Below are 13,094 nucleotides of genomic sequence, written 5' to 3'. Positions count from 1 at the left end.
ATTGTGACACGCGCTTTAGCGTTGGTTTGCTAGGAAAAGTTAAGAGCACAAACAGCTATTATAATGAATTTTCAATTTTGGTGCATCGTTGTCCCTAATTTCCCCCTTTTCATTCCTTCCCTTCCCTTCCCTTCCCTTCATAGCAACTGCAACGCCACCCACCGTCGCCATTATTGATTATTGGTGGCTGAACTCAACCAACAACCCTTCCTTCATTCATTCATTCATTCATTCCCTTTCTTCTCCGATCTGCTCCTTTTTCATCAATTCCCCTCCAATTCTGGCTAGGGTTTACGCCTTCTGCTGATTAGGGAACCTTCCTTCCTTCCTTGCTTCGCCGGAATGGCGTTACTCGTTCCGGCTTTCTTCTACATCGTCGCTTTCTTCTGCACCCTCGGAGCTATCGCTTTGGCGGTTCTTCACATTTACCGCCACCTCCTCAATTACACTGAACCAACTTATCAGCGCTTCATTGTTCGCATCGTTTTCATGGTCCCGGTTAGTCCTCACTCTGCACTTTGCAACAACGATCACTCTTTCTCTCTGCTTATCCCTCAATGTTATGCATCCGCACAACACAACCACCATGCCCTCGTTGTTTGTAACTGTGATTTGTTGCTTTTTCATTGTTCATGAATAGATTAAGACTAGATTGATTGTATGTTGTTCATAGTTGGGTTGCTTTTGAGTGGCTGAAGTTGACTAGATTTTGTTCCATATTTGAAATATCAAATTGCATTGCACTTACTTTAGAGGAAAAGGGGGTGTATGGGAACTAGGATTATGAGTTTGCTCTTATCGGTTATCTTAATTTAGAATGTTCTTTATTCCGGAATCTATTTTCACATCTACTTGACTGGCCTGTGGTTCCAACTTTTAACTACTTGGAGGATTTGTACCATTTCTGTTTACTTGCTGCTGAAGACTGTGTTTTCTTGTTTCTCATTGCTAATTGCAATTACCTGCATATCATATGTTTTCTTTGTGTGTGCGGTCCTTAATAGCTCTTTATTTTGGTTTGTTTAATCCTCCATCACTTGCCTATTATAATGCTCTTCAAATTTTGATGGGGATATTACTAGTGTGTACTCTGTGACATTTCTTATTGATACATTTTAAACAGCTATGGATTTAATTTAATTTGACAGGTTTATGCACTGATGTCATTCTTGTCCCTTGTTGTGCCTGCGAGCTCAATCTATTTTAACTCTATTCGAGAAGTGTAAGTTCATCTGTCTTTCTGTATTTTCTATTTTATTTTTGGTTTTTGCTGATACTTAGACTGAAAGCTTTACCTCATAAATTTTTGTTCCTTCCTGTTTCATGATTCACAAGTTTGGTATGATTTGGGTGAGGAAATGGTCACCTGTGATATTCAGGCATAGGAATTATCTGTTGTCGCAAAATTATGATGCATGAAGATTCAAGGTTCTGGGTGTCTAACTGTTCAAAAACCCTTGAATTTGCTATATTGAACCCCCGGTCTGAAACCCTATGATATAATCCAATTTACTTGTATTAAAAAATGTGTCTAGCCCTTAATCTGATTGGTTTTCCCTGATAAAAGCATGTCACTAGGGTATGTATACTTTTGTCGTGTTAGCCAAGGAACGCTTATTCGCTTAAGTAATCTTCCATTGATGATATGATATGAATTTGATAGTGTAGGTGATTGCTGTTTCTGCAGTGCTCAGACATGTGGTCACAAGAGTGGAAAGGCAATACCAACCTTTTTTTTATATAATTTTGTGTGATTTGATTCTCTTGTACTTCATTAGTGCATCAGTTAACTTCCAGTTCTTTAATACAAGTTCAACATGCAAATGGTTGTTTTTTGTTCTAGAATTAAAATAGTAATGAAAAATACACAGATCTATGTTTTTTTAGCTAGGTGCAACTTGTTAATTATGTGTTCTTGTTTACTGTTTCAGCTATGAAGCTTGGGTCATTTACAATTTCCTGTCACTGTGCTTAGCATGGGTCGGTGGTCCTGGAGCCGTTGTAATAAGTTTGAGTGGTCGGATTATGAAGCCGTCATGGTGTTTGATGACTTGTTGCATTCCTCCCGTACCACTGGATGGGTGAGTTTGTAACTGATTAATATTTTTTTTATCAAAAGCTTTGTGCCTGAAAATAACTTTCTTAGAATCGACCCCTTGACGTTGCTATGGATGTTATTTTTGTTACCCATTTATGTAAACTCTAGATCTAGATATCCCAAAAAAGCAATATATTTTGATAGCATTAAGAATTAATATTATCTGAAAATATTTCTTGCATTTCTCCGCTGGTTACAATATATATATATATATATATATATATATATATATATATATATATATATACACACGTGGTTAATCTCTTATCATTGACATCACTTACCAAATCTGCATCCATGTATCCGATGTCCTGTGATATTAGTATCACCCTTGACCATAACTACTTATTAGGTGATACTTTGATGTATCTTAGGATATGAGCGATGTATTCAAACACTGATAGGAAAGGCAATGTTGAGTCTAGTCAAGGTGAGGTAGTTTAACTTCCTCTCTAATATTTTGTATCTGCTTGGATCATAGTGAGGCTGCCCCAATTAGGTAGAAGCTTCACATTCGAGTCTGTAAGAATGTTAATAAGATTATAGTCAAGCATTCATCAAGTGTGTAACTCCTTTGAGAAATAGCATGTTAACAAGATTATAGTCAAGCATTCATCAAGGGTATAACTCCTTTGAGAAATAGCAATACCCTGTCTTTGATTGAGTCACTTCAATCGCAAGAAAGTTTCGCATCCGGCCATGCACTCCTTCTTCAAATCCCAATAATTGAAGATGGTTAACCTAACCCATCTGACATTCTTCATTCAATTTCAAGCCCCTGCCCCCAATTTTGAGTCCCTTCAATCATGAGGATCAAAACCTAAAACCTAATTTCTCCAATTCAAGCTTTGCCAAAAGTTGAGATGCATAGAGGACTGGACTGGATGGGTTCTTTCTTTTTCTTTTTTCTCTTTGTCCTTGAGAGATGATCAAGTACTGTGCTGTGATATTCTGAGTTAGTTTCAGTTGGTGCGGCGTCAGCTCTATACCTAAAACCTTCAATCATGAGGATCAAAACCTAAAACCTAATTTCTCCAATTCAAGCTTTGCCAAAAATTGAGATGCATAGAGGACTGGACTGGATGGTTCTTTCTTTTTCTTTTTTCTCTTTGTCCTTGAGAGATGATCAAGTACCGTGCTGTGATATTCTGAGTTAGTTTCAGTTGGTGCGGCGTCAGCTCTATACCTTTTTGTGAATCTTCCGTACTGGTCGAGTGCGGTGCACCTAGCTTGGTTCCTCGCGGGGTCCAATCAATTGGTGCATATCCTCAATGGTTTGTGATGGGCCAATGGCTACTTAATCTCTGTGCAAGTAGCATCAGAATAACCTAATTTCTCCTATTTGTGATGGGCCAATGGTTTGGGGTTGATTATGTTGCTGGGTGAGGTGGGGAACAGGAAGAGGTGGGTTAGGTTAACCATTTCAATTATTGTGGGTTGAAGAAGGAGTGCATGTAGAACTGGTGCAATCTTTTTGGGTTTTTCAATGGAGATGATGAAGAAGGAGATGAAGATGATGGTTTTAATTTATGTGTATGTGGGGTTTTTGAATTTGAGGTTTTTTGGAATTTTCTGAGTTTTTGGGTTTGAGGATGATAAAGATGGCAAAGGAAAAAGATGAAAATCATGTGTTTTCTGGATTTTTTAATTTCTTAATTAATTTTTTGGCTTAATTGCACTTTTGGTCCCCATAACCGTTAGTTTTTTGACGGAAAATGGAAGGGGGCCAAAATTGTTGACGGAGTGTAATGTTGGGGACATAGAATGTTATTTCCGAAGTTTAGGGACTCTGATTACACATTCTCGTTAAGTGGGGGACCAAAAATGCAATTTAGCCATATTTGTAACATGGTGGCATGATCATCATATCTTAATCAATATCCATCTCTCACATCTATAACTTTTATTGCAGGCGTTTCATACGTAAATGCAAGCAAGGGTGTTTGCAGTTTGTGATTTTGAAGCCCATTCTAGTTGTTGTTACCCTAATACTCTATGCAAAAGGGAAATATAAGGATGGGAATTTCAGTCCAAATCAGTCATACTTGTATCTTACAATCATTTATACGATCTCATATACAATGGCTCTATATGCTCTTGCTTTGTTTTACGTGGCATGCAAGGATCTGCTTCAACCATTCAATCCAGTCCCAAAATTTATTATAATAAAATCTGTTGTATTCCTGACTTATTGGCAGGTATTTTTCACATCTCTCTCATTTTTATGGTCTGTTCTTTTCTCTTATTTTAAACTCTATCCTCTTGGTTGTATGGTAATGTAGGCATAACAGAAACATGAGTGGCATTGTGGCAATTATATTTCTGTTTTTTTATGACCATGAGAAAGGATCTGAATATTTTGTAAAATGAATATGAAGCTTTGACAAGGATGCCACCTTATTTGATCTTAAGATGGTCAGCGTCCCTCTCTTAAAAAAGGAGAAGTAACAATTCTGCATTTTAAACTCTCGATGTAGAATAATATGTTATAATTGAGCAGACACTGAATATATCCAAGATCTATAATATCTCTGCTAATTTATATACTGGAATTTGGATTTAATTTTTTTTTCCTCAGACACCAACATAATTTAAATTTAAAGAATTGGTTTGCTTATCAAAGTCTTCAGTCACGTAAACTTTTTTACTTACCTGCTAGTGTCTGTCTCTGAAGGATTTTATTTTCCTAATTTTACTTAAAATTTATAAACTTATTCAAAGCCACTGTTAAAGGCACAGTAATAAAAAAAATTAAATAAAAAAAACTTACATCCATATATGCATGTTAGAACGTTTAGTATATTTCCAAGATTCTTCTTGTAAAAGCTTTATCAGATCTAATTTTTGTTGAATGTAGAAGGTTTTCTATCTAATTTATAATTTAAAAAATGACTATGTGTTAGCTCGATGTTGCTTTGTTCTACTGTATTTAATTTTTACTCTGGAGGTTTGAAGTAGGGTAATTTTTTGTTGTTCATTTCTTAGGGGGTGTTATTCTTCCTTGCTGCAAAGTCGGGATTCATTGAGGATGCTGATGAAGCTGCTCTACTCCAAAATTTCATTATTTGTGTTGAGATGCTTATTGCTGCTGTTGGCCACTTTTATGCATTTCCATACAAAGAATATGCTGGTGCTAATATAGGTGTATCCCGTGGTTTGACAGCTAGCCTTGGGCATGCTTTGAAGTTAAATGACTTTTATCATGATACGGTCCACCAGGTTAGTCTAACTTAGTATGTTCTGTCCATATTTTTTGCCATCATTAGTATATAGCTTCGCACCAGGCTTAACAACTGTTATTCTGCAATGCAATTCTAGTTCTATGTGTTATTGTTTAAACTTCTGGCCCCTCTTTGTTTGTTTTTTCTCTGCTGATAGCCTGATTCTTCTTAAACTTGTGGCAGTTCGCTCCAACGTATCATGATTATGTTCTCTATAACCACAGCGAAGGTGAAGAGGGAACAAGGAAGTACAGATCACGAACTTTTGTTCCAATTGGCCCAGAGATGGATACTGCAAGAAGAAATAAGCACGTGTTGGGAAACAAGTTAGATGACATACAGCTCTCAAGCTTCTCTTCTTCTGATAGTAGCGCTCCCTCAATACCTGATGCTTCAAATTCTGATGCAACGAAATCTTCCTTGCTTGTGGATATGTCTAATTCTGTATCCATACCGATACCATATGATTTGACGCTTATTGACTTGGATGTAACCAGTTACCCTGAAAAAGTTCCAGCAGCTGATAAAGCTGGTGCCGGGTGACCAACCATAAGGAACATTCAGAGCTAGGTTGGTGGGAGAAATGTTATTACTACTAGATAGAGGAATTGGGCATGCAACATTTTTTGAGCTCGGAGACAACTATGATCCAAGTGTGGTTTCTTAAATTCTGGGTTAAGCGGATCCTGTGCGAACATACATTTGTGTTAATCTACCTTAAAAGTTCATAGTCAGCCTCACACACTTGCAAATGCGCAAAGATATTGATCTCGGTCCTCATACTGTCACTGTCTCCGATTGTTGTTTCCTGTGTGCACATTGTAAATACGGAATTTGTTGACATACATCAGCAAACATGACTGATACTCAAGAAATTCCATTTAGAATTTAATTAATTGATTCTTTTCTTCCATGCATTATGAAGGTGGTGATTCCTTTTGGGTTTAATGCTTATAGAATGTCATCGTCCTTATTTACAATCCTGTTGCATTTACTGTGTTTGATACTGCTGATGTGATATAAGTGGGTGAAAACCTATGTTTCATGGATACTGGTACGGTACCGGGTACGGGTACGGGGTACGGCATTTTATGAAAAACCAAGGTACGGGTACGCCAGTTATATATATATATATATATATATTTATATAAATAAATATATATATATATATAAATAGAAATAAAATGTTTTCTACCACAATATTATTAATTAAAAATATCAAATCTCCTAATGGTCAATACTTATATGAAAGACCAACATAAAAACTATCACAACCTAATGAAAATCATCAAAAGAATATGTAATACGTACATTAACATATATCTTCAAACACATACCGTCATAGATAATCTTAAGATTGAAGAAACATAACATAAGATTGAGTAACAAAGACAGTAACACAAATTAAAATAGCGCAAAAGAGACAATACGATTGTTCAACACAACAAAACAATTAAACGATAGATTGTTCAACAACCAACAGTACAAAATCAAAGCTCTCTCAAACAGTAATGGTGTCATCATTCCCTTCTCCATCATCAGTGAACAAAAACGAAGTAGTTTTGAACAAAAAAATTTTTTGTAAAAAAATTATCCGGAGTACCCACGGGCGTACCCAAATGTACACGTGGCGTACCGAAAAACGTACCCCAATTTTTTTTTTTGGGTGGACTTGAGTAAGTACCCACGGCGTACCCATGGCGTACCCGTACCGGGTACGTACCCGGTACGGGTACAATGCGATTTTTGGAGTACCCGTGCATCATAGGTGAAAACTATTATCTTGAGTCTTCTTCTCCAAAAAACTATTTTTTAATTAGAAACCAAAGGAAAATAAATTTATTAAAACTTTTTTTCACGGCAACTCTAATTTTAAGTTACTAAAGTTGCAATTCATTTTTCTTTTATAACTACAAATTCATAGAGGATTATATATAAACAATTTATACATTTTGTTATTGATGATATGCTATGCTATATTTAAGCATAGAGGAGTTGACATCTACCACTCAGTTGCTTTCAGATTACATATTCTACCTTTTTCCCACATTAATCACGATTGTCCTATCAATGCACATATATTGAAATCCGAATTGAAAGAAAGCCAACTGGTCATAAACTCCACAAAAGTTTTAAGAAAACCAACTGAAGAAACTAATGTTTTCTAAATTGGAAGTAAGGACAGAATACAGATCCATCTAACTATGAATGTTTAGTGTTGGAAGATGCCAAACTCAAGAGTTAGTTGTACGCCCCCATCTTATATTGTAAGAAACCAAGATAACTGAGTTCGAATTGATTATATAATTCTAACTTTAAGAACAAGCACAAACACTGTAACAATATTGATACGTCTGACACATTTTGCGTACCATGTTGGTATTATTTCTATTTACAAATTACAAGTCATGTAACTAGAACTCATCACCTTAATTCTGTTGGTTTGGTAAGGAAAACTCAGTTCATAGTTTATCTAATTCATTGAACTAGCTACACAACAACGCCACCTTAATTAGTCCAATTGCTTATGCTGCTTCAATTGCTTGTGAATTTTTGTTTCCTATTCCTAAATTCAATTGTTATCTGATCTATAATGCACTATTCATCATTATCAAAAGTATTTTATTATTAATAGATTGTGTTATGTACTCTAGTGCTGTGGTCACATCACATGTGTACCAACATTATTTATTGGTATATGGTGGCTCTTTTGTAAGAACCCTAGCACTACTATGTAAAAGAAAGCAAGATAAAGTGCTGGAATAAAATTAGCTGAATATTCATTGCCCTGTTCATTCTTCGTACAGCATATATTAGCTAAACTCTAGAGAAAGATGACAAAAACAGGTGTCATCATATTACAGGTAGGAAGCTACTGGAAACAGTACTATTATCAACATTTTTGGAATTTAAAATAAACAGCAAAATTCAAACAAAATCATCTAGTCTTTTGGGTTTGGTGGTTAGCCTCTTGGGCCTTTCCATAGCAGCAGATTTTGACCCATCAGTGTTAGTGCTACCAATTCCCTTCCCCTTAAGAGGAGCCTTGACCGCAAGGCTAGGAGAAGATGGGCTTGACCCGGATTTTGACCCATGCTCCACGTGAGATTGGATTGGAGAAGCCAGGTTTGGGGAGGTATGCGCTGCTGGCTGTGCAAATGATGGGACTGGACAGCTGGACCTGGAAACCACATGGGAAGTGTGCGTGGGACCCGAATCTCTAGGTGAAGATGAAGGTGTGAAAAACGACTAGAAGGGGGGGTTGAATAGCGTTTTCAATATAAAAACTTTCCCCTTAAGATTTAAAGTAAATCTTTTCGGTTTCTCTAAGATAGATGGTGCAGCGGATAAAGATAGAGAGAAGAGAAAAGCACACAAGTATTTTATCCTGGTTCACTTGATAAATCCCTCAAGCTAATCCAGTCCACCCGTTAAGGTGATTTCTTCCTTCTTAGAATGAAGGCAATCCACTAATCAGATAATTGTTACAACTGCACTTGAAACCTACAAGTGACTAACAATACACTGACTTAGCTATCACTAAGATTCACTCTCTTAGTCTTCTCTAGGATCCGATCAACCTTGATCTCCTAAAGGAATCACCACTAAGATTCACTCTCTTAGTCTTCTTAAGGATACTGACCTACCCGGTCCCTTAAGGAAAATCAAACAACTGTTTGAGGTTGGTGTTTACAAAGGTTTGCTTCTAAATAAGCTGAGTGTAAACTAAATAAGAACAGATGAAGAAAGTAGAGGCTTGAATCTTTTCTTGTATTGCAGCTCTTGATTTCTCTCACTCTTAGTCTTTCTTCTTTTCTTCAGCCTTTTATAGTCCAAGGTGCAAAGGATATTTCTGTTGAGAGAATATGACCGTTGGAGGGCATTTCTGGAACTTCCAGAACCTGCTGTGGCTGAACCTTGGTAGGTAGGCTTTTCAGAATAGTACACTGCTCTTGTACTTCTCGATAGAGACATTTGCCTTTAACCATTGACTTCTGATCAGAGTTATGCTTCGTGTTGGAACTTGTGAAGCTTGGTGATCAGAGTCAGAGGGATGCTTGGATCCTCTGACCTTCGTAACTTCTGCTTCTGGACCTTCAGAGCTTCTGAACCTTCAGAGCCTCTGGTCCCTCAGAGCTTCTGGTCTTCAGATCTTCTGATCCTCTGATCTTCAGATCCTCTGATCCTCAGATCCTCTGATCTTCAGATCCTCTGATCCTCAGATCCTCTGATCCTCAGATCCTCTGATCTTCTGATCTTCAGAACTTCTGACGAATATATCTTCTGGTGTCAGAATCAGAACCTGTTTGTCAAAACACTCAAGACAAACATTAGAGTATCATAGTTGTTCATCCACAAATAAATACTTGTTATCATCAAAACATAGAGTTGTACCACATGACCAAATCTTGATCTTACAATCTCCCCCTTTTTGATGATGACAAAACCATGTATTTTGATGAACAACTCTAAACAAATAAACTGAATACACTCAGAGTATAAGGTATCAGAGTTAAAACTTATCCTGATGTGTATAGTTTATCTTGCTCCTTCTGAATCCAAGACTCGTGCTTGATTCTGAGCTAAGCTCCCCCTGAATCTAGTACTTAATATCAACGTTAGTAATATCTAGATTCTGAGCTAAATAATATAGGAGTTGTCAAGATACTATAAGTTCTCCCCCTTTTTGTCATAAACAAAAAGAATGAAGGTGGAAAAAAAAGTAAGAGCAAAAGACGAAATACTCCCCCTCAGAAGTAATACCAAGGGATACTTGGCTGCTGATTAGTATATCTTCTTATGAGAGCAGAAGTGTCAAAGTCCAGAGGTTCTGGTGACATCTCCATTCTGGAAAAAAAATTCCATCTTCAGATGCTTCAGAATGAGAAGCTATGAACCTACTCTTCTTCTGATGACGCAAGTCAGAAGTTGTAGTAGCATCTTCTGATGTCGTTGCTTCTGGTTTGACAAGTTCTGAGTCTTTGTTTCTATCTGAAACAGTCATGCTCATCTCTACAAGCTTTTTCAGCTAGCTTTGACTTGACCAAATCTTACTCTACTGATGCCTCCAAGATTAACTTCACCTTCAGGTTCAAGTTTTGGATCTTGGGACATATGTCTTTCTCCCGTCATGTGTTGCTTGCATCCACTGTCCAAGTTCCATGGTTGGAGTTTCGATGGACCTATTGAAGATATCTGCAACATATATAATCTTATCCCTAGGTACCCACTTTCTGGGTCCTTTCTTGTTAGTTAGCCCAGAAGTTCTGACAACTTTGGGTCTTTCAACAGGATAATATACAGGAATTTTTGCATGATATTTAGACATGGAGAAAGATCCCTTTATAAGAGGAGGTTTAGCAGCTTCGGCAGGTACAGGGTCAGGCAATATGGTACCAGAGGGAACAAAGCATTCATACAAAGATTTAGCTTTAGGCACAGAGGGCTCATTTCTAATTGGTTTAGAATACCCAATGCCACGCATTCCATTTCTGCTCACGCCATAGATCAATGAAGCCATCAAGCTTCTATCTACGCTTTTAGCCAGGAATCTTTGAAAAGATTTTTCATACTTAGATTCATGCTTACTATCAGAGGCATCGCAGGCAATAACTTCTTCTAACTTAGCAATTTGATTCTTAAGCACAGAGTTAGAATTAACTAAAGCATGGTTATCATTTTTCAAATCAGATATGATTTTCTCATGTTCAGAAGAAGTTTCAGAGGCAGCAGAGAAATTCTTTTTCAACCTTTTATGCTTAGTCAAGAGAGAGTTATATTTATCCATAATTTCAGACAAAGCATCTTTAAGTTCAGAAGTTGAGAAAGAATCAAATACCTCATTTTCATCGTCAGAGTCTGGATCTCCTTCTGATTCTGAGTCAGAGTCAACAGCATCCTTTGACTCTGCTCCTTTGTCTTTGACAATAGCCATGAGTCCTTGAACTTCACCATCAGAGTCAACATCCTCTGACTCTGATTCATCAAAAGTCACCATCAGACTTTTCTTTGGTTTGAAATGCTTCTTTAACTTTTTGTCCTTTGATGAGCCTTTGTATTTGCTCTGCCTGTGCTTCCAGATGCAGTTGAATTTTCTGGATATCAGAGTCAGCTCATCTTCATCAGAATCTTCTGATGCTTCTTCAGATTCTTCTGCTTCAGCTTGGAGAGCTTTTGACTTCTCAGATTTAGCCTTCTCAGAGCGCTTCAGCTCATGGCATTTCAGTATGCTGATGAGTTCTTCTAAACTCATATGCTCAACATCTCTTGTAAGCTCTATTGAAGTCACTAAAGGCATCCAGCTTTCAGGAAGACTTCTGATGACCCTTATGACATGATCTTTTGTAGTGTAGCTTTTGTTGAGAGGTCTTATTCCAGCTACGAGCAACTGAAATCTGGAAAACATATCCTCAATGGATTCGTCAGGTTCCATTTGGAAGGATTCATACTGCTTGATCAGAGACAACGCCTTTGTCTTTTTCACCTTTTTGTTTCCTTCATGTGTCATCTTTAAGGAATCAAATATGCCCTTGGCGGAATCACGATCAGTAATTTTCTCATATTCTTCATATGAAATGACACTTTGCAGAATAGCTCTTGATCGGTGATGATCTCTGAACTCCTTCTTTTGATCTTCACTCATCTTCTCCCTTGGGATTTTTACACCATGTTCATCAACAGGAGGGGTGTAGCCATAAACAACAAAATCCCAAAGATCAGGATCAAAGCCAAGAAAGAAGCTTTTGATTCTATCTTTCCAAAAATCAAATCTCTGACCATCAAAGATAGGTGGTCTTGCACTGTATTGATATTTGCTTGTAGTAGTGGTGGAATCCATGAGTTTTTCACACTGGCCCGGATCTACTGAACACTGTTAAGTGTGGTAATCAGAACTTGCGCTCTGATACCAATTGAAGGTGTGAAAAACGACTAGAAGGGGGGGGTTGAATAGCGTTTTCAATATAAAAACTTTCCCCTTAAGATTTAAAGTAAATCTTTTCGGTTTCTCTAAGATAGATGGTGCAGCGGATAAAGATAGAGAGAAGAGAAAAGCACACAAGTATTTTATCCTGGTTCACTTGATAAATCCCTCAAGCTAATCCAGTCCACCCGTTAAGGTGATTTCTTCCTTCTTAGAATGAAGGCAATCCACTAATCAGATAATTGTTACAACTGCACTTGAAACCTACAAGTGACTAACAATACACTGACTTAGCTATCACTAAGATTCACTCTCTTAGTCTTCTCTAGGATCCGATCAACCTTGATCTCCTAAAGGAATCACCACTAAGATTCACACTCTTAGTCTTCTTAAGGATACTGACCTACCCGGTCCCTTAAGGAAAATCAAACAACTGTTTGAGGTTGGTGTTTACAAAGGTTTGCTTCTAAATAAGCTGAGTGTAAACTAAATAAGAACAGATGAAGAAAGTAGAGGCTTGAATCTTTTCTTGTATTGCAGCTCTTGATTTCTCTCACTCTTAGTCTTTCTTCTTTTCTTCAGCCTTTTATAGTCCAAGGTGCAAAGGATATTTCTGTTGAGAGAATATGACCGTTGGAGGGCATTTCTGGAACTTCCAGAACCTGCTGTGGCTGAACCTTGGTAGGTAGGCTTTTCAGAATAGTACACTGCTCTTGTACTTCTCGATAGAGACATTTGCCTTTAACCATTGACTTCTGATCAGAGTTATGCTTCGTGTTGGAACTTGTGAAGCTTGGTGATCAGAGTCAGAGGGATGCTTGGATCCTCTGACCTTCGTAACTTCTGCTTCTGG

General features: G+C 37.4%; 1 protein-coding gene across 1 annotated transcript; it reads left to right on the top strand.

Annotated features, from left to right (window-relative positions):
• The first annotated feature begins 46 nt into the window (after positions 1 to 46).
• LOC130730968 (uncharacterized) lies at positions 47 to 6,267 on the top strand. Its single transcript, XM_057583124.1, has 6 exons — positions 47 to 498; positions 1,149 to 1,222; positions 1,932 to 2,081; positions 4,011 to 4,296; positions 5,084 to 5,317; positions 5,503 to 6,267. The coding sequence occupies exons 1-6, from the start codon at positions 343 to 345 to the stop codon at positions 5,860 to 5,862; spliced, it is 1,260 nt and encodes a 419-aa protein (XP_057439107.1). The 5' UTR covers positions 47 to 342; the 3' UTR covers positions 5,863 to 6,267.
• Positions 6,268 to 13,094: the final 6,827 nt, after the last annotated feature.

This window comes from Lotus japonicus, chromosome 1 (genome assembly GCF_012489685.1).
Source record: "Lotus japonicus ecotype B-129 chromosome 1, LjGifu_v1.2".
Lineage (NCBI taxonomy): Eukaryota > Viridiplantae > Streptophyta > Magnoliopsida > Fabales > Fabaceae > Lotus > Lotus japonicus.
The sequence above is the reverse complement of the archived record's forward strand: the minus strand, read 5'-3'. Positions and strand labels throughout refer to the sequence as shown.

Excerpts from the sequence above, each read along its gene's own strand:
- LOC130730968 (XM_057583124.1), top strand. The coding sequence starts at position 343 with ATGGCGTTACTCGTTCCGGCTTTCTTCTACATCGTCGCTTTCTTCTGC. Across the intron at positions 1,223-1,931 it reads TTTAACTCTATTCGAGAAGT|CTATGAAGCTTGGGTCATTT; the intron begins GTAAGTTCATCT and ends TTACTGTTTCAG. Across the intron at positions 4,297-5,083 it reads TATTCCTGACTTATTGGCAG|GGGGTGTTATTCTTCCTTGC; the intron begins GTATTTTTCACA and ends TTCATTTCTTAG.